At 54.3% G+C, this 19,173-nt stretch overlaps 8 protein-coding genes across 8 annotated transcripts; 3 read left to right on the forward strand and 5 right to left on the reverse strand.

Annotated features, from left to right (window-relative positions):
• Window positions 1-2,689, reverse strand: T310_2682 (Isochorismatase family protein family; the record flags this gene model as incomplete). The annotated part of the gene is made up of 1 exon (XM_013474415.1): window positions 1-2,689. A coding segment is annotated over one exon (2,689 nt), but the record flags the coding sequence as incomplete, so codon positions are not given.
• Window positions 2,690-3,360: 671 nt separating this feature from the next.
• Window positions 3,361-4,680, forward strand: T310_2683 (Ketol-acid reductoisomerase; the record flags this gene model as incomplete). The annotated part of the gene is made up of 3 exons (XM_013474416.1): window positions 3,361-3,550; window positions 3,624-4,602; window positions 4,653-4,680. The coding sequence occupies 3 exons, from the start codon at window positions 3,361-3,363 to the stop codon at window positions 4,678-4,680; spliced, it is 1,197 nt and encodes a 398-aa protein (XP_013329870.1).
• A 353-nt stretch (window positions 4,681-5,033) lies between these two features.
• Window positions 5,034-6,284, forward strand: T310_2684 (Threonine ammonia-lyase; the record flags this gene model as incomplete). Its single annotated transcript, XM_013474417.1, has 2 exons — window positions 5,034-5,366; window positions 5,451-6,284. 2 exons carry the CDS (start codon window positions 5,034-5,036, stop codon window positions 6,282-6,284), a joined length of 1,167 nt encoding a protein of 388 aa, XP_013329871.1.
• A 173-nt stretch (window positions 6,285-6,457) lies between these two features.
• T310_2685 (uncharacterized protein) lies at window positions 6,458-7,950 on the reverse strand (the record flags this gene model as incomplete). Its single annotated transcript, XM_013474418.1, has 2 exons — window positions 6,458-7,738; window positions 7,906-7,950. 2 exons carry the CDS (start codon window positions 7,948-7,950, stop codon window positions 6,458-6,460), a joined length of 1,326 nt encoding a protein of 441 aa, XP_013329872.1.
• A 391-nt stretch (window positions 7,951-8,341) lies between these two features.
• T310_2686 (uncharacterized protein) lies at window positions 8,342-8,714 on the forward strand (the record flags this gene model as incomplete). Its single annotated transcript, XM_013474419.1, has 2 exons — window positions 8,342-8,542; window positions 8,628-8,714. 2 exons carry the CDS (start codon window positions 8,342-8,344, stop codon window positions 8,712-8,714), a joined length of 288 nt encoding a protein of 95 aa, XP_013329873.1.
• A 416-nt stretch (window positions 8,715-9,130) lies between these two features.
• Window positions 9,131-10,267, reverse strand: T310_2687 (Bromodomain associated domain protein; the record flags this gene model as incomplete). The annotated part of the gene is made up of 2 exons (XM_013474420.1): window positions 9,131-9,912; window positions 9,973-10,267. 2 exons carry the CDS (start codon window positions 10,265-10,267, stop codon window positions 9,131-9,133), a joined length of 1,077 nt encoding a protein of 358 aa, XP_013329874.1.
• Window positions 10,268-12,568: 2,301 nt separating this feature from the next.
• Window positions 12,569-13,358, reverse strand: T310_2688 (Ubiquitin--protein ligase; the record flags this gene model as incomplete). The annotated part of the gene is made up of 4 exons (XM_013474421.1): window positions 12,569-12,721; window positions 12,796-13,085; window positions 13,177-13,264; window positions 13,338-13,358. 4 exons carry the CDS (start codon window positions 13,356-13,358, stop codon window positions 12,569-12,571), a joined length of 552 nt encoding a protein of 183 aa, XP_013329875.1.
• Window positions 13,359-14,132: 774 nt separating this feature from the next.
• T310_2689 (Chitin synthase) lies at window positions 14,133-17,227 on the reverse strand (the record flags this gene model as incomplete). Its single annotated transcript, XM_013474422.1, has 7 exons — window positions 14,133-14,270; window positions 14,334-14,982; window positions 15,046-15,229; window positions 15,286-16,132; window positions 16,203-16,564; window positions 16,616-17,090; window positions 17,159-17,227. 7 exons carry the CDS (start codon window positions 17,225-17,227, stop codon window positions 14,133-14,135), a joined length of 2,724 nt encoding a protein of 907 aa, XP_013329876.1.
• Between the last annotated feature and the right edge of the window lie 1,946 nt (window positions 17,228-19,173).

The raw sequence follows: 19,173 nt of genomic DNA on the forward strand, positions 1-19,173 counted from the left end.
CCACGCGGTGGTAGTAATTCCACAGATGGGGATACTCCGTTGAGGACAGGATCGATGCCTTGTGCTGCTGCATATCCCTCAACAACGGCCACAGTGCACAGTCATCAACGCCAAACGCCGCTCCGGAGATGTAGTGGTGTCCGTGACTCTGCTCCTGTTCTTGCAGCATCTGCTCCCACAATGCTAAATCACTAAAATCTTTCACATTGCCTCTGCATCGTCGCCAGCTTGCCGTCAGTTCGGCAATCTGTTCCAGTTGCGATCCCCCGCGGAGGATGTCCACTCCTGGTCTGGGGCTTTCATTCAACTGCGCCAAATACGAGAGAATGTCAATATCGCCTGTCACAGTGGTCTTCCCGTCGGGACTGACGTAGACCAGCTGACCAGTAGAGCTGGGGCCTTCTGTCTCGTATCGCATCCCATTCTCTGTCAGAGCGAGCTGCACACGCATATCTGCCACCGGATCGCCGCTGAGGACCAACCGCGCCACAGCCGGCGTCACAAAATTGACCACGTCAAACCCTCCGCCATACACCGCATCCCAGTCGAAGTCCGTGTCGCGGTTCTCCCGCCCAAACGCCTGGATCAGTCGCTCCGTTTCGGCCGCGTCGCCATGTATCACCGGGCGGGCGGCGCCTTCAGTCTTGGCCACCGCGCCCTGACCCCAAATGGTCTGCTTGGTCGGATGGATGAAAGTGCCGATGGAGCGGAACGTCAGCGAGATACGCTCGCCGTTAAAGGCCCGCTCTTCGGCCGATTTGGCTTCGTCAGGACGTTTGTCTGCGCGGATTCCGTGCAGCCACCGCATGTTGGTCTTGGGGCCCAGGACAAACACCGAATTATGTGGCATGGGTATTCGTTGCGTCTGACGTCCAGCGCCACTGCTGCTGTCGTCCTCAGCTGTCTCCGTGCCAGACGCTTTGGTCCGCAGAATCATGGTCCGCTGCGCCCCCAGGCTGACGTTGCAGATGGAAGTACCACGAACAATGTCAAGCGTCTTATCCGAATGTTCTGAGATCCGGTCCTGCCCGCTTCGATACAGTTGGATGAGCACATGGTTCAGCGAATGCCCGAGGATGCCTTCGACGACTTGGCGAATGCGGTCCACCGTCGGGGTGAATGGGAGCAACGGCGGCGACTCATCCGCTGGATGGCGATAGATGGGGATCGAGCCGTCCGGCAGGACAGCGCCCTGGACAGCCACAAGGCGTGGCACCTGTCCTGACAGGTGGTACATCTTCTGCCACTGCACCTCCTGGCGGATGTTGGGAAAGGCGTCTGGCGGCAGGTCCACATTGTAGATGATGCGAGAGTCGCCCTCCCCGATATGATCGCCGGGTCCGAGCATGCCATCGGCCTCTGTCTTCTTCTTATTCTTTGTTGTTTTTGGCGTTGTTGTTGTTGTTGTTGTTGTCGTCGACGCCGTCGGGGGTGGAGTGGAAGGAGCAGCAGTGGGAGCAGTCGTGGTGGTAAGGACGGGGGAAGTCGAGGATGTCCGTCCGGAATTGGATTCCGCCGCGCGAGATGAGCCCGGCCGACGGGCGGAAGGCGGAGAGTCGGCGGGCCTCCGGGGACGGCGGACGCGAGTGACGGGTCTGTAGACGGTTCCCCCCGGGTGGGTCTCCCGCGAAGGGCGGGTGGAGGACCGTGGATACTTGGAGGGAGGCAGCAGCCAGGGTTCCTTATCTGAACCGTCGGCGTCCAAGTCAGGGTCTGCCTCGATCACCGTCGCCGCAGCCGACAGCGACTCGACGTGGCGCAGGCGCGCGGGGTCACGGGGTTGTGGGGGATTGGGAGGCGGAGAGCCCTTGACGGCGAGATGGTCCATGACACCCTCGATTCCGGCAGATGTCGTCGCGCGGGATCCCAGGCGGGGATGAGACCGTCCTGGTCGTTGTGCCTTTTCCTGATCTTGTCCCGGAGAGGAGGCATGGGCAATGTCGTGAGTCTCCTGCCATTCCTGCTCCTCGAGCAGCTCCTGGACAGAGATGCCGTTCGCACCCATGATATCAGCCATACGACGGATGGCCTCCTCGTGTCGAGCAAAACTGCGGAAACCCAGACAGTCTTCTACCAGAGTCAGCGAGAAGCCCTGACGGGCGGCATCGAGGGCGGTAGCATAGACGGAGACATTGGACAGGCTGCCACAGAGATACAGTTCGGTGACGAAGCGTGAGCGCAACGAGAGCACTAGGCCGGGCGACTGCAGGGCCGAGTAGTCCGACTTGACGATGACAATGTCGTTCTCGGGATCGACGGCGGCGACGATCGGGGCAGGGAATTGAGCACCCGACGTCTGGGCACGGCAAGCCGGGTCTGGACCGGACAGAAAGGCCTCGGGATCGGTATCATCCTCGTTCTCCGTCTCTTGTCGATCCCGCCCTGCCTTCTTCTTGTCTTTCTTGCTGTCGAGCGGTCCGGCATCGAGGACGATGCGCTCGCCGCCGCTGTCCGGGTCGACGAGGGGCCGCGAGTCCTCGTACTGCGTGCGGACCCAGACGACATCGCCGGTACGACGAAAGCTCTGGACTAGCGTGGGGATGAGATCGATGAAGTCCTGGGTGTTCTGGACGGGGAGACGGCCGGACGGGCGGACGAAGTCATTCTGGAGATCGAGCAGCAGCAGGGCTTTGCGGGTCTGGATGGAGGGGCCACGAAGCAAAGAGGAGGGGAGGGCCGTGGCGCTCATGATGTTGGCCTCATGGTTTTGTTTTAGTCGTAGACTTTTTCGTGCGGGGCGTGGAGAGGACGCAGAGGGCGACAGACAGTGGCATACACACGGTGGGGACCGCCAGAGACGAGGCAGGATGCACGCGAGGAAGGAGATTGCGCTGTCAAAGTGGGATGGATACTGGTCTCGAGGGGAGGTGAAACGGCGTGATGATTGTGCTCAGTGGCCTGGACGACGAGACGAGTCACAGCGAGGATCCGAGTGTCTGGAGCAGCCGACGCCGCTAGCGCAACCACTGGCTGAGCGCCTCCGCCATCACTGCGCGCCGAGACGACGCCTCCGGATCGCGAACACAGCACTGCAGCTGCCAGTCTGCTGGAGATCTGCTCTTCTTGAGTTTTGACAGCTGCTCAGCCGCGGTTCGTGTCGTCGATTGGACAGCGCGCTGCTGCCCGTGATTGGCGGGCGAGGCACGGCGCGCTGATTGGTGCGGCTCCGACATCGGCGGCGGCTGCCGACACCGCACTAACTCCGCGGAGACCCGGCCCAACTCCGGCCGTCACCTGACCGCCCAGCCTGTGCGGGAATGCAGCCTCGTCCAGCTTACTATAAGTGAGAGAACTTCCTCTCCTCCAGTTTTCAATTCGAATCGAATATTTCCAATTCCACTCTTCCATCCATCGCCCACAATGGCCTCCAAGACCCTGCCCCGTGCCCTGCGCCTGTCGACCCGCGTGGCCGTCCCCCGCCGCTCCCTGGTCACTGCTGCCCGGGCTCGCCCGGCCCTGGCTGCTGCTCCGGCTGCACGCAGCCCGGTGGTCGTGCCTACGCGTGGTGTCAAGACCATTGACTTTGCCGGCACCAAAGAGACCGTCTACGGTGAGTGCTTCTGCAGAGGGAACTACGATTGGAGCTGGTTTTTTTTTTGTTCTACGGCAGCTGACTCGAACAGAGCGTGAGGACTGGCCTCGTGAGAAGCTCCAGGAGTACTTCAAGAACGACACGCTCGCCCTCATCGGCTACGGCTCCCAGGGCCACGGCCAGGGTCTCAACCTGCGTGACAACGGCCTGAACGTCATCGTCGGTGTCCGCAAGGATGGTGCCTCGTGGAAGGAGGCCGTCCAGGACGGCTGGATCCCCGGCAAGAACCTGTTCGACGTGACCACTGCCATCGAGAAGGGCACCATCATCATGAACCTGCTCTCCGACGCCGCCCAGTCCGAGACCTGGCCCACGATCAAGCCCCTGCTGACCAAGGGCAAGACCCTGTACTTCTCCCACGGTTTCTCGCCCGTCTTTAAGGACCTCACCAAGGTCGATGTTCCCAAGGACATCGATGTGATCCTCGTCGCCCCCAAGGGCTCTGGTCGTACGGTGCGCTCGCTCTTCCGCGAGGGCCGCGGTATCAACTCGTCGATTGCCGTCTACCAGGACGTCACCGGCAAGGCCAAGGAGAAGGCCATTGCCATGGGTGTCGCCATCGGCTCGGGCTACCTGTACGAGACGACCTTCGAGAAGGAGGTGTACTCGGACCTGTACGGTGAGCGAGGATGCCTGATGGGCGGTATCCACGGCATGTTCCTGGCGCAGTACGAGGTGCTTCGGGAGCGCGGCCACTCGCCGTCCGAGGCCTTCAACGAGACGGTCGAGGAGGCGACGCAGTCGCTGTACCCGCTGATCGGCGCCAACGGCATGGACTGGATGTACGCGGCGTGCTCGACGACGGCCCGCCGTGGCGCCATCGACTGGGCTCCCAAGTTCAAGGAGGCGCTCAAGCCGATCTTTGACGAGCTGTACGACAGCGTCAAGGATGGCAAAGAGACGAAGCGCGCGCTGGAGTACAACTCGCAGAAGGACTACCGCGAGCGCTACGAGAAGGAGATGGAGGACATTCGCAACCTGGAGATCTGGCGTGCGGGCAAGGCCGTGAGGTGAGTCGAACCATCGGCTGTTTAATTAACCGTGATACTAACGGATGTAGATCTCTGCGCCCTGAGAACCAGAAATAAGAACCAGAAATAAGCTTGCTTATGATTTTCCTTTTTTTTTTACCTCTCATGTAATGTAGATACGCGAATGAATCAAAAAAGAAGTCGTTTGTTATGAATCTTGTACTTTTACGGATAGGCATGCTCATCGATACAGATAGGGAACTGTGTGGGGAATCAGATCGATCTCCGATGCATCGGACTAAATTCCGCCGTAACAATTATCTATCAATCTCCCCGCCTGCCCCAATTAATATTATCAATTCGCTTCAACTCTTTCTTCTCAATTCTCTTGCTGATAATATCACTCTCTTTTTCTATCGCGTAATTCAACATACTCAGTTCAGTCAGTCAGTCAGTCAGTCTGCTGAAAAATGACCGAACCATCAAACTGGCTCCCCCTCACCCCCGCCAACGTCCGCGCCGCCCACGCGCGCATCGCATCCCACATCCACCGCACGCCCGTCCTAACCTGCCGCACGCTCGACCGCATCGCGTCCACGCCGCAGGACCCAGCCGACCTGGTGGGCACGGCCTGGGAGGGCCAGACGCCCGCGCGGCCGCGGTTCCGGTTTTTCTTCAAGTGCGAGAATCTGCAGCGCATCGGGGCATTTAAGCCGCGGGGGGCGTTTCATGCGGTGCTGAGGCTGTTGGATGAGAGGGGGAAGAAGAGGTTAGGAGGAGGGGGGTTATTACGCATAGTTCTGGTGAGTCAATTCAGCATCTATGAATGTGCTGTATACAAGGTATGATCGATCGATTAATGTAGACGTCTAGGTAACCACGCCCAGGCCCTCGCCCTCGCAGCCGCCACGCTCTCCATCCCCGCGTACATCGTCATGCCGTCCATCAGCACGCCCTCCAAGATTGCATCGACGCAGGCGCTGGGCGCAAAAGTCGTCTTTAGCGGCTCGACCAGCACCGAGCGCGAGGCCGTGACGGAGCGCATCCAAGCCGAGACGGGAGCCATCTTTGTCCCGCCGTACGACCATCCGGACATCATCCTGGGCCAGGGCACGGTGGGGCTGGAGCTGGAGGAGCAGTATGCGGAGTTGAAGAAGGGGGAGAAAGAACATGGTGAGGATAATGATGATGAGGAACCCGTTCTCGACGCCGTCTTCACGCCCATCGGTGGAGGGGGTCTCAATGCCGGTGTTGCGACGTACTTTTCTTCCACCACGGAGGAAGACAATTCTTCTTCCTCCAAGAAGAAAAAGACAAAGGTTTTCGGCGCAGAGCCCTCCTTCGAAGGCGCCGACGACTGCCGGCGCGGTCTGGCAGCAGGATCCCGCATCGAGACCGTCTCGTCCAAGACCATCGCCGATGGCCTGCGCACGCCGGTCGGCGTCAACAACTGGGCTGTCATCTCGGACCCGAGCAAGGTCGCGGGCGTGTACGCCGTCAGCGACGAGCAGATCAAGAAGGCGATGCGGCTGGTGCTGGAGCGGATGAAGGTGGTGGTCGAGCCGAGCGCGGTGGTCGGGCTGGCCGTTTGTCTGTTCGACGAGGATTTCCGCCGGCTTGTCGAGAAGGAAGGCGGCGAGAAAGGGTGGGATGTAGGCATCGTTTTTAGCGGGGGCAATACGACGGTCGAGGCGATTGCTAGTATGTTTGGCAGTAAATAGAACTGTAGATATGACATGTATATATCTATATATACACAAGCTGGAAGCGAGTTACGACGTGATGATACTGAATGGAATGAAATAATGACCGAATTTGTCGCGATATCAAGTCGCGATCGCACAGGGTTATCTCCTGATAGGTAACAGGCTACTATCTATGCCATAGTGTCAGATTATATCTGCATCCTCGCTTCGCTCGGATTGCTCATAAACACACCCTCCCTTCTCACCCAGAACGGAAACCCCCCTCGCTCAGGCATCCGATTCAACGCATTGAGCACACTCAACGGCCACTCTTCCCTCCCCCACGGGTCCACCCAGGCCGAAAACTTCCCTCTCTGAACGACCTCCTGCCGGATGGGCGCGTCTCGCTCGGCCTCAGCCACGGTCGTCTCGGGCCCAAACGGCCGCACGGCGTCGCGCTGGACGACGAGTCGCAGTGTCGGAAAGGTTCCCCACGGAGGAGGCAGATGCGGTCGAAAGGATGGCGGGCCCGGAGCTAATGTTGCGTAGGGAGTAGGCAATGAAGAGGCAGCCCGCGAGACGCCCCAGGTCGTGTAGACGATGGCGCAGTCAAAACACGTCTGCAGACGGCGTAGCTCTGCGACCAGCTCCCGGTACAGCACCGTCAGGTGGAAGCTCCGGTTCTGCTCGCGGTCGCGCGCAATCTCCGCCGGGCTACGTCCGATGTCCTCGGTGCGGGCGACCTCGTCGCGTAGCCGGTCCTGCCAGTAGAAGGCGCTGGCGCTGTCGAGCATGATCGCATGCAAAGGCCGCGCCGCGGATACGTGGCGGTTGAGATCGAACAGATAGCCATCGAGGGTCTGGAGGGTGGAGAGCAGCGCAGACGACGACTGGGGACGGAAGACGTGGACGTGCTGGAGGGCATTGTGCAGGAGAGAGGTAAGATCAGCATCTTCTTCTTCTTCTGGCTTTCCTGACTTCTCTGGCCTGTCTGCTGCTGTTCGTTTGACTTTCTGTTGGACAATGCCGGCAGCGACCTCCCACAGTCGATCGGCATCGAACCTGCCATCCGAGTCGAGCAGGACTATTGCTGCTTCGCGACCTCCCAGAGGGATTCCGCGATACGCCGGTGGCAGGACAGCGATGGCGGCAAGATAATAGAGCAGCTGGGTCTTGCCTGCGCCGGAGGATGGGCTAGATATTTCCAGCACGGGCAGTCTCTTCTGCCTCTGACTGCGATTAGGGGCTGGCGGTGCAGTCGGTTCTGCTGGACGATCATTCGGATGCTGGACTTCGGCGCCAGCTGCGTCTTCAGCTTCTCCTCCTTCAGGACCCTCCGGGCGAGTGCTGGGTTGGGCTGGAGCTGTCGTGGTCTTCCCCCTGTCGAGGAAGATATCGAGCAGGTCATCGAGTTGTTTCACCCCAAGATAGGAGGCATTGCCTTCTGCGTCTGCACTTTGTAGATACTGATCTGCGAGATCATGGAGGAGCTGCGTGCAAAAATATTATACCCATGTTAGCATATGTCAACGACAATTGTTCACAAAATTGCAAAAGAAAAACAAATTCAATTCATATCCATTAAAAATCAAATTTCATCTAAAATTCATAAAGAAAAAAGACGATAACCCACCTCATCCAGTCTCTCCTCACTCACCTCCCCCAGCAGTCTCTCCCCAAGTGCGGCAGCGGCGGCACTCATCCCTCTCCCTCATTATTTGCAAGTCATTCAGGCATAATTTCTCACAATGGATATCTAGTCCTCTCTTATTAACAGCTCGAGTCGTGTTGGCTTGGTATAAACGTGGGTGGGTTGGTGAATTAGATGTTGATAGGGTAGTTCGGAGATCGTGCCCTTCTCCGCTGCGGAACGCACGGCTGGAGCTCGACTGAAAGATTGGTGACGAGCTGGAAAATCACGAGAGAGCACTCTTTCTTTAACGACACAACAATCAATTCAACAAACGAGACCAATCCTCCAAATCAATCGCATTACATCCACCAAATTAAGAAAACAGGGGAAAACCGAAAGAAAGGGGGGCAAAAAAAAAAGGCCAAGTCCGAGTTCTAAAGCAAACCAACGCAACGCAACAATGGCCCCCCTCGTCCCCGTCTTCTCAGCAACCGACCTGCCAGACCGCGTGCAGATCGTGCACAGCGCCTTCAAGGAAAAACGACGCAAGGGCGAGCCGATCGACCTCGAAAAGTGCGCTCTGCTCGAGATGGTGCAGTACTCATGCAATCCGCCCTCGGAGGGGATCCAGCCGCCGGGAGTGGTGAAGTGCAAGCCTGTTGTGAGGCTGTTTAGGAGGTTGAAAACCCTTTGAAAAGTTACTTTGTTTCGTGCGCAATAATATGCTGATTGATTGATCTACGCAGATGCGCTGGTGGTCTCACAGTCGAAACGACCGCTTGGGAACGGACGAGAGAATCGGCGCCGACGACGACGACGACGAAAAGCAGTGATGGCAAGCAATAGCGAGACATAAACATGAACAATACAAGGAGGTCATACACGGGCTGGTCCTGGTTATGTCTGCAGCCGTATTGTATGATATATAGCCAGATTGTGGCTAAAGTAGATTGTACTTTACTTTTATTTGGGTCACGGGCGTTATACGGGTAGGAGTTCTACTAACGGGTTTATGGAGTGGACTTTTTTTTTTCAGCACTAGTTATTCGCATCTGTCATGATGACATGTGCCATGGCATTGCTCTCTCCCACTTCTGTATGTACAGTACATTACATTAAACAAACCCACGGGTATCTTGCATTTTAGCAATAACAGAACGAAAATGAATCCCCCAACGCCTGACCTAACCCACTCCTTTTCCGAAATGCGTAATGCAATGCTCCTTAAATGTATGCCGAATTTATGTGCTCACCCAGCGCTCACCCTCGACACAGCAGCATCCTTCATCTCGACTACTTTTTCCGTCTTTTCCGTCTTCTGCGGCCCCGTCGTCGCGGTCTTCCGCCAGAACCCCCTCTCGCAGTTAACAATCGGCCCCAATTCAATGTTGGCCAACGGTGACTTCAATTGTTTCTGCGCCGCGCCGCTGTCGATCTCCATCGGCTGAACATCAGTAGTGCCCGGCACGTTGTTCTTCTGCTGCGCCTTCTTGACCAACCCCCGCACCGTCTTCTCAAACATGGTCTCCATGTTCTCATGCTTCCGACCCCACAAGCGCTTTTCGCGCTGCCCGGCACCAGCCGCCTGCGTGTCCCGAAAGGCAGCGCGGGCCAGTTTCCGCAGGGCCTCCTCTCCGTGCCGACCGTCCTCCGTCGCGCGTTCTCGGATCTTACGGGGATCCAGTTCTCGTTCTGTGAAGACGGGGGTATGTCGATAGGTGTGTTTGCTGGGAAATTGCGGGAAATGCGGAGGGATGTACTTGCTGCGCATGCGGTCCTCCTCGCCGCTAAGATGCGGGTCGAGGATAGGCATGCCAGCGAAGGAGTCAAAGACATCCTTTTCTTCGGGAGGAGGACTGGGCAACAGCGTCGGTGTCGGGGCGACCGCACTCTGCGGTTTGAGGTGGGGAGTCAGGTCGTCGACGCTGATAAAGGACCTGCGCAGCGCATGCTCAAAGTCCTGCGGGATGGGCTGGGTGCGGCGACAGGAGGTCATGTTCTGACGCACAAAAGAGGCGAAGTGGAGGATATCTAAGCAAAATGTAAGTCTTCAGGAGCATGCATACAAAATATACTTGTCAGTCAGCGTACACTCTTCCGTAGCATTGCGGAGACTGTCCAACGCAACGGGCTCTGCGAGGTCAAATCCAGTTTCCTTCAGTACCTGCCCAATGGCACGATTCAGCAGATGAGTGATGGTCCCATCGTCTGGGATGGCTGGCTCGCAGAGGCCGGGCTGCACGGGGACCTGGAGTCGATGGTGGTGATGATACGGCCGTTTCGGACGTTTCGCGACGGGCTCCCCTGATGATGACAGCGAAGATGGTGACCGCTTGATGGGAGGATCTGGAGATGGTATGGCATCCGCCATACCGTTTTGCTGCATGGTGAGAGGAGGGCGCTGGCGGCGTAAGAGTCGACAGACGATCGACGTAGCTTGTTGATGCGAAGCTGTCGGTCATGACGGGAAGGGCGATCACGTGACATACAGCTGCAAACAGCTGCAGATCAGTGTCAATTGACCCTTTGCAAGTGATTCGAAAGTATAAGCAATTCTATAATTCAACTCGGATATTTTAATTACTCACAATAATGTCGTACAGTTCCCGGAACTACTCATCAAAGTTTCACTTCTAACGCCATCTGCGACTAGCAAAATTCATTTCTGCCTCAGGCATCAACTCGCCTCCGGCCATTTCCGGCTAAACCCAGTGCGGCCAGACTTGGCAATCGCATCACCCAACGTGCAGTCAGTCCGAACTTCCATCCTGCCTTTATCCGCCAGCAACTGCCTTTTCAGAGCTACTCCTCGACTACACTCGCAATCGATTGCACTCCGTCTTGCGCCGCAATGGCTTCCGCTCTTCCTCCCATTACTGGCGTAAGTGTGCCTTTTCCTGTCCTGCTCGTGCGATCCGGTCGTATCGGATTGAATCTCTTTCCTTCCTTTCTTCCGTTGAGTGGACTTCATTGACTGCGCAACCAATTGACTTGCCTTGACTTGTTGATTTACCTTACTGACTTATTTTCCTGCAGATGCTCCGCCGGGGCCTCGTCCTGGACCTTAGCACCGCTATTGGTGAGTTTTCACCATCCACCATCGCACTTTGCCTGAGATCAGAACACTCGATGGAAAGAAACGGGGGGAAAGCGCTGCGACAATCCAATCCAATTGGTGTGACTCAAGGCCGGATTAGTCGGAATCGCACCTCTGTCTGTGAAAAAAACAGAAATGATGACTGAAGTCAAGTCGTCCGGCGTGGTGTATGACGATCATACTGACAGGCCAATCTTCCACAGGTCTGGGAACCGCCTTCGGCTACCTGTGGTGGTACGGTACGTACAAACAAGAAAAAAAAATATACCAGAGCGTCTTCTATCCGGATTTCCAAGGCTAATCGCTCTATCTATTCGTATATTATATAGGCTTCCACCTTCCCCGCGTCCGCGCCCGTGACAACTTCTACTCTCGCCTCGAGAACGAGCGTGCCCGCGGCCAGGCATAAACTTGTCAATTGAGCCAAATCAACCAATCAATCCGCCAAGTCTTCCCTCTCTCTTCTCACTCCGCGCGGGACCGATAGAATTCTACAAAGAGGCAAACAAAATCGATACGGAATGAAATGAAAACTTCTTTCGTCGTTTTCAATTCAAGCCAAGCCAAGCAAACAACCAGCGGAGGGGAATGAAGGAGGTGATTATCTACTGTACCTGTATATAAAAACTAGACAAAAAAACATACTTGTTTGGGCAACCAATACCAGTCGTCAAGAATTTCCTTTGTTATTAATAACACACACTCTCTCACAGCAGTTCTACTATTTAAATAAAAAAGAGTAAAACAAGAGTAAAACAAGCACACAGCAAGGAAAATAAGGCGAGCAAAAAAATAAATTAAATTAAATTAAATTATAGGATGATAGAAGGTAATTCTTGTGTCGTATATGTTATATATTGTCATCAAGACCATTCCATTGCATTCCATCCCATGTATCATCATGTCATATCATATAATATCATGAATGCTACCTATCCTATCCTGTCGTATTCATTCCTATCCCCTTGTTCGTGCCAATTAAACCATTAAACCAAAGGAAACATCATTGTTGGCAGGTATGTAGATAGATAGGCAGAGAGATCGACAGACAGATAGACTAGACAGACAGATAGACAGATAAGTCAGTAAGTCCGTCTGTCGGTCTGCCTGTCTATCCCTCTCTCATACACACACACTTTCTCTATGTGCACTCGTGACATTGAAGGGAGAAGAGCGTAATAAAAAGGAATTTCCACAGCGACAAAAACCAAACAGACAAAAAAAAAGTCATAAAAACAAGCCAAGTGAGGCAAGGTAAGGTATAGATAGATAGATAGATGGACAGAAAAAGGGTAACTGCTCATTCATCATCTTTTTTTCACTTCATCGCTGCATTTCTCTTCTCTTCTCATTTCATAAATTCATTACTTCTCTTTCTCGCGTTGAAGCTTGATCAGAAAATCAGAAATGAGGAAAAATAATAAATATTCCATAAGCAATCAATCGCATAACGCTTAAATTGAAAAAAAAAATAAAAGTTAAGAAAGGGCCTCGGGGGAAAAAAATATATTAACGCTTTCATTGATATCACTCTTTGTCTTATCAAAGCAAAGCAATGCAAACAAACTATGACTATGCACTGTATGCACTCTATCGAAGCACGCGCTCGTACTGTATTCCTCGGATGGTACCGCCGGCCATTGCCGTGCGCACGTTGCGCTTGAACCCTTCCCTGTTCGTTCGCAGGTCGTCTGCAGCTTCCTTGTTAAGGGGGTCGGAGGCGTTTGGTTCGAGGAAGAGGAACTACCCAGAGAAGAAAAAAAAGTCAGCATGGAAAACCGTGTATATATAGAAAGAGAGAGAGGGATATGACACACCTGCATCCCCACAATAACAGCATTCAGGTTCAACACCGGCTTCCAGTCCTCCCGCAGGATGTTCAAGCACACGTTCCCTTCCAGGTCGATGTTCGGATGGTAGATCTTTTGCGTGCATTTCACCTTGGGCGGGTCGTGGGGAAAGTTCTGGTTGATCGAGAAGGTGAAGTTGAAGGATCCGCCCTTGTACATGCCCTCGTCCGGCTCGATGGTGAGCGTGAAGTTGAGGATGTCGTCCGGGTTAGGGAAGCTCATTTTCATTGTGCTTCCCAGGGATAGTTCTTGCAGGTCTGTAGATATATATATCCCCGACGAGGGAGAACACGTCAGATCAAACTTCCGCCGATCCTGATGCTCTCCGGAAATGGCGTAACGACATACCTCTCTGCACCCGCAGCTGGGCAGCAGTGACCTTCTTCTTCTTAGCTGCTCCTCCTTCGGCATTCTCTGCCTGCTGCTGCTTCTGTTTCTGTACGATGGAAACAAATCTGGTCAGCCCGGATGCTAACACCCGAAGGCAAGAGGAAACGGCGTGGCGCTACCATAGACCATATCTTCAACATCTTGCCTTCACACCTCCGCCCCGCGAGGTCGGTGCTATTATTATGCTATTTCCAGTAGTCGTGTCAGCGTGATGTCTGCGTCGGCGGGGAAGTTGAGCAGAAGAACGCTGTGGGGTTATCGGGGCACGCGATAGGAAATCCTCTCTGATTGCGTGGCAAGGACAGTTCGTCACGGGGCCCGAGAGAGAGAAAATAAGAAAATCAGCCTTGACCGGGTTGCAGAGCCTTCTGGTCTCGAAAGGAAAAGGGGTTTCCAGACTTGGGCAGGGAACAGCTGTATGGCAAGAAACGTCGGCGGCAAGTTGTTTGGACCGATAACGATCTTATCCACATTGCTGACTGATCCGCGGACCAACAAAGAACTCCCCGAGCCAGGCGCCACAGCTGCCGCAAGGATACCTCCCGATGTGGTGAATGGACAGTCTACGGAGTACGAAATGTACTGCATGAAATATGCAATTAAAAAAAATGAAGAAGGTTCATCTTCTAAATCATTCCAATCTCTAGCGCCATTATCTCACCCACGCTCCAGGACTATGGAATCTGTAGCGTACATCGATCGCATCTTGCTTCGCCAATATCAACTAATAATCAATCAACAAAAACACAAAGAAAATCACCTGAAGCTAAACATCGCGCAAGGGAATCTACAATAGACTACATAGTCAAAAAAGGGGGGGAAAAAAATTAAATACGCCTTTTTTCCGCAAAAACAATGCCGATGGAGCCACCGCCCTCCACAGCCAGCTGCCAGCTTTGCTTGCACATCCTTGTTCACCGCCGGGCAAAGCAGCACATAATACCAGACTTAGCCAAGAACCAGCATGCACCGGTGAATCGAATGAGCGCCAGAACCGCTGTGGCCCACAGCAGAGTCTGGAAGAAGTGCGAGGTACGGGTCGTGGCTTGAGACTGGAGGAAAATTGGTCAGTTCGGTTGCGTGGGATCTTAAGGGAAAAAAAAGAGGGAACTTACAGTAAAACCAAACTTATCCACGGACTCGCTAGTAATACACACCGACAAGAGAGCATTACTGAAGATCCAAAACGTCACGAGCTTGGTACGGAAGCTCTTGTACGAGTCTTCAAGAGTGCGTTCCTCCTTTTCCTCCGGGGGCACGAAGGGAGTCAACGCGCGCTTCACGGTCGCCTCGAACTGACTGTCGATATCGGCCTGAGGCTTGTCGATTTCCTCAATCACCGCACCCTTGCCGTCGGCTTCCTTCTTGGTCTGCGCGGAGGGAAGAGCGTCGGCCTTGTCGGAACCCTTGGTACCCCAGGAGACATCGTGCCAGTTGCTGAAGGCATACACGTTGAGAATGTTGATGTAGGACGACATGATCAAAAGATAGGCCGGGAACGAGGTGAACATGTGCCACGGGTCCATGTACATGAAAGAAGCCACGAAGTAAAGACCGAAGGTGGCCGCCAACGCGATGATGATGATACCGGCTCCAGAGGACGAGAAGAACGAGCTGAGGAATCCGCCGACGCCGTGGCTGGTGTCGAAATCCATTGGAGCAGATCCGCTGAAGGCGTGCACGACCAGATACATGGACAGAAAGACGATATACAATTGGACGATACCGAAGAAGCAGAAAGACATGATGTAGGAATGTTTCGAACTGTGATCCGCATTAGCATATATCGAAAGCGCAGGAGACAAAAAATCACAGTTGGTAGCTTACCCTTTGGGACGATTACCCAAGGCCAAAATGAACTGAAGCAGAAGGAATCCCAAATACATGTATTTAATAATGGTATTAATGATAGGAGTGGCCGTGTTGCCGAAGGGCCAAGCCCTGTTGTTGTTGGAAGTCCCAGGGGTGCCGACCAGATCCATAATGACCGACGTAGTAAGCCAGTAAGACGCTACGACGATGGTTAGCAGCATTTCCTAGGACCACATGATGATCAGGTCATCTTACCGAGAGCAAACCAGGTCAGGATCAGTTGGAAGGTGTTGTACAGCATCTGAATATGGAAGAAGAACATGCGAACGATATTGTGGCCACTCTTGTACATCCGCCCAAAGTGCATGAGCGAATAGATACTGGCGGCAAACGAACCGTTCAGCCATCGACGACGCTGCGAGATGAATTCGGGGGCACCTTCGGGCACATCGGTTTCGGCCTTGGACGCCTTGACGTAGGACAGATGCCACTTGGAGCCGGCCTTGGCGACCAATTCGAAACACAGAATACGGTCCTCGGCCAAGAACATGTTCTTCTTGAAGATGTTCATGCCTTCAATACCCTTCTTTCCCAGCTGTTTCGACAGGGTGTGGTCACCGTGGAAATACTGCTCCAAGGGTCGACCCATGATGGCGCGGAATCGGTAGGCCGAGAAGGCACCAGGCAACACACTGACATACCCGAAGGCACTCTCCAGCGGCTTGTCCAGAATGTTACTTATCTTATACTCGAAGTTCTGCGCCGCGACCAAGGGGTTGATCAAATTCTTCCATCCTTTACCCAACATGGCGTGGATCTCACCACAAGCACCGCCCAGGTCCTTGTCGTTGTAGAATGCTTCCCACAGAGCCAGCAGAGACTTGGGACCCGGCTTGGTACCGGCATCGAGCAGGATACACACCTCGGGGTTGAGAATTCGGCCAAAGGCGTTGAAGAGCCATCGGTGGGAGTTGATCTTCTTGCTGTTCTTTTGCTTCAAACAGAACATCATCTGGACCGGGGGCAAGGTGCTGGGTCCGTCATCGGTTGGACGAATCAACTGCTGGCTGGGAGTCACCGACAGCTGAGTGGTGTACTCGAACTGCATGCATCCTAAGTTAGCCAGGGGGGTCTTGTTACAAGACCGACCGATTGGGAGGAAAGCTACTGACAATGTGGGCGACCGTCTCTTTGCCGTCGACGTCGCGCTTCATGACACCATCCTGGTAGACGCCAATAGTGGCGAGGACATCCAAAGTGTCCTTGTCACACGGATCGATACCGTCGAAGACCAGACACACGACGATCTTCTGCCATGCGGGCCCACCCTTGTTCCAGAACTCGGATTTCTTCAGATTGACAATGTCGCGGATGTTCTGCATGACACCGTGCAAGGTTCGAGAGGTCAGCATCTTGTCTTCATTATAGTAGGTGATAGCAATGAGGAGCTCCGTGTGACGGTTGTACATGGCAGGTCGGAGGTTGTATCCATTGTGCAGCGTGAATTCGTTAGGATCGCAGGTGGCCGCGGTATCTTCAAGGATCGGTCAGCAACCGGGACAAATATCGACATGTATAGACCTACAGCGCATGTGGGTGAACTCTTCACTCCCTCCCTCCAGATCGTTGCGGTACTTGGCCTGGATGGCGTTCTGGATCGCACTGGGAACGGGATAGTCGACACTCAGGACGGAGCCCTGGACCAGCTTGACCTTTCTGGTGGCATAGCGACGCAGATTCCCCCCACCACCCGGAGCTTGTCTCTGGCGCCAGGCCTCGGTGGATGAGGTCTCGCTCCGTGCGTAGGGCGATGCCACGCGGCCCGGGACGCCAAAGGCGGTAGCCGGGTTTTCCATGGTGTTCCCGGAATACGTCGAACCGGTGGTGTTGTAAGGGTCATGGTATGGGGGAGCGGAGGGATCCGTCGCGTAGGATTCGGTCAGGCTGTACCTGGACACAGGACGAGGAGACTGCGAGCGGCTGTGGGGATCGTCGAACGGTCCCTGGCCCTGGTTCAGCAGCGATCTGGACGCTTCATCTTCTTCCCGGTCCCGGCCATACTGTGGAGGAAAACAGACAAGTTGTCAGCATGGTTCGAAGCAAAGATCAGGATCTCAATCAGCCGTACGTTCGAATTAGACATGTCATTGAGGCGATGGCTCTCTTCGTACGGCGAATGGGAGCCCTGGTAGGACATGTTGTCGAGAGGACTCTGCCGAATCCTGGACGCGTGTTAAAGGAGACGGGAACGGTAAAGATACGAACGTAGCACGATGAATGTAGTGGATCAGATGCCAGTTATAACGAGCGAAGGAGAAAGGCTCAACAGGAGTCAGCTGAGACACGAAGGCGCAGCGTAACGAGGGAAGCCTCCAGGGCTGAAAGTTGACGACCCGAACCGCAGAGTCCAGCAACCGACTCTGACACGTGTTGTCGTTGACCTGTGATGAAGAATAGGATAAAAGAATATGGAGGCTCCTCGCTGGACGAGAAAACGGTGATGGAAGGGAGAAGGGAAGCGTGGAGGGGGAAGCGTGGGAAGAAAATGCAAAGAGATCGTACGGCAGCCGGGGCCGGATGGTTACCGGTGGTTTTGCTGGCAGCGTGTTTAGGGAGTCTGGCCGGCCGCTCCCACTGGGCTGGGGGCGCAGGCTTACACACCCACTCTCCGGGGTCTCGTCGACTGCTGTGGCTTGGCTCACACTTATTAGCTCTCGGTGCTAATAATGTGACTATTTACAGACACGCCAGCGACTACGGGCTAGCACTCGTACGCCAACCCGTGCTCCATCCACCAGGGTAATTATCGTACGGTACATCGCACTTGCAGCGTAGTTTCTGAAGAGAAGAGGGAGAGAAAAAGAAACAGGCAGAGGACGGGCAGACAAGTCACAGGGTCCCCGGCAGATGACCCAGGAAATGCCATGCATACCTGCGCGGTGCTGGGGTGACTTGTCATAACCCGCACAACCAGGATAATAAGATTCTTAAACGGTTCACATGCCGACTGCCATCGGCACCAGCCTTCTGGTCAAGGCCACATGGAATCCGTCAAAATAACCATAATACGACGACCAAGTATGGACTTCACGTCGCAGGCAGTTTACTTTTGCAGAGAGTGCTTATGGCTTGCCTCTAAGGATCTTGGGACGCGTCTGAAACCTTACTAAGTACGGAGTAATCTGTACCAGCCTCTCTATGCTCCGTACGGACTACCCCTGCGTCGTTCAAAATAATTTCCTAATTAGTAAAAAAAAATAAGAAAAAAAATAGAGCTGTTCGTTGCTCCACGTCTCTAAGGAATAATAATAGATCCTCATGCGCCGCTGGTTCACTGCGTGCTGCAGACTTCCCCTGCCCATTCGCAGTGGCTTCCACAGGGCGAGCTGGTGAAACAGACAGGCGGCAGCCCCAGGGGGAGGGGCTGTCTTAGATTCTTGGCCTCTCAGCTGTCTTCAATCCCTGATCGCCCACCACGCGCCTCCCGCGATCATTTGGGCCTTCTCGTAGCTTAACTACGGCCCGATCTAGGTAGTTACCGGTTGCAGCATGAATCCAAGATCTGCCGGATGACTCGAAGGAATATTGATAACTATTACTTTCCCGGTGACTGAGGGCTGGCTGGGAAGTGGATTACTCCGTACGCCGCATTCCATTATTCCATGCCAGTTCGCATCTCGCTGCATTATTACAGACGATGCAACAGCAGCGTTCCATCGACACATGCACGCTCCTTGAAACAGCCATCTCTCCTGATTTTTTTTTGTGTGCGCAGAAGAAAAGAGAGTTCTGGGCGTTGACCAGTGGTCCGTACGCCACGGCTACAGGCTACTAGTGCTCATCAGAGTAGTTACTAGGAGTTAGCATCTGGCTTAGATTAATTCCAGTATGATAATAAACCCGTTGAGGCTGTGGTTCTAATTCGAGGGCTAAAAAACAGAAGAATTCATGAAAAATGAAGGAGCTAAATATAGCCATTACAGTGCCGTTGTTAACGAGACTAGGGAGCACCCGAGGGACACCCGGTGGGCCCGTCTAATTTCCACCATCCCGATTCTATCAAACATGGCGGCGTCTGATTGGGTCGACGCGGCGTACCCTGAGCACTGGGCAACACGACTGGTCGAGAATTCATTTTGCAGC

This window comes from Rasamsonia emersonii (genome assembly GCF_000968595.1).
Source record: "Rasamsonia emersonii CBS 393.64 chromosome Unknown ctg1118621760036, whole genome shotgun sequence".
NCBI classification, from domain to species: domain Eukaryota; kingdom Fungi; phylum Ascomycota; class Eurotiomycetes; order Eurotiales; family Trichocomaceae; genus Rasamsonia; species Rasamsonia emersonii.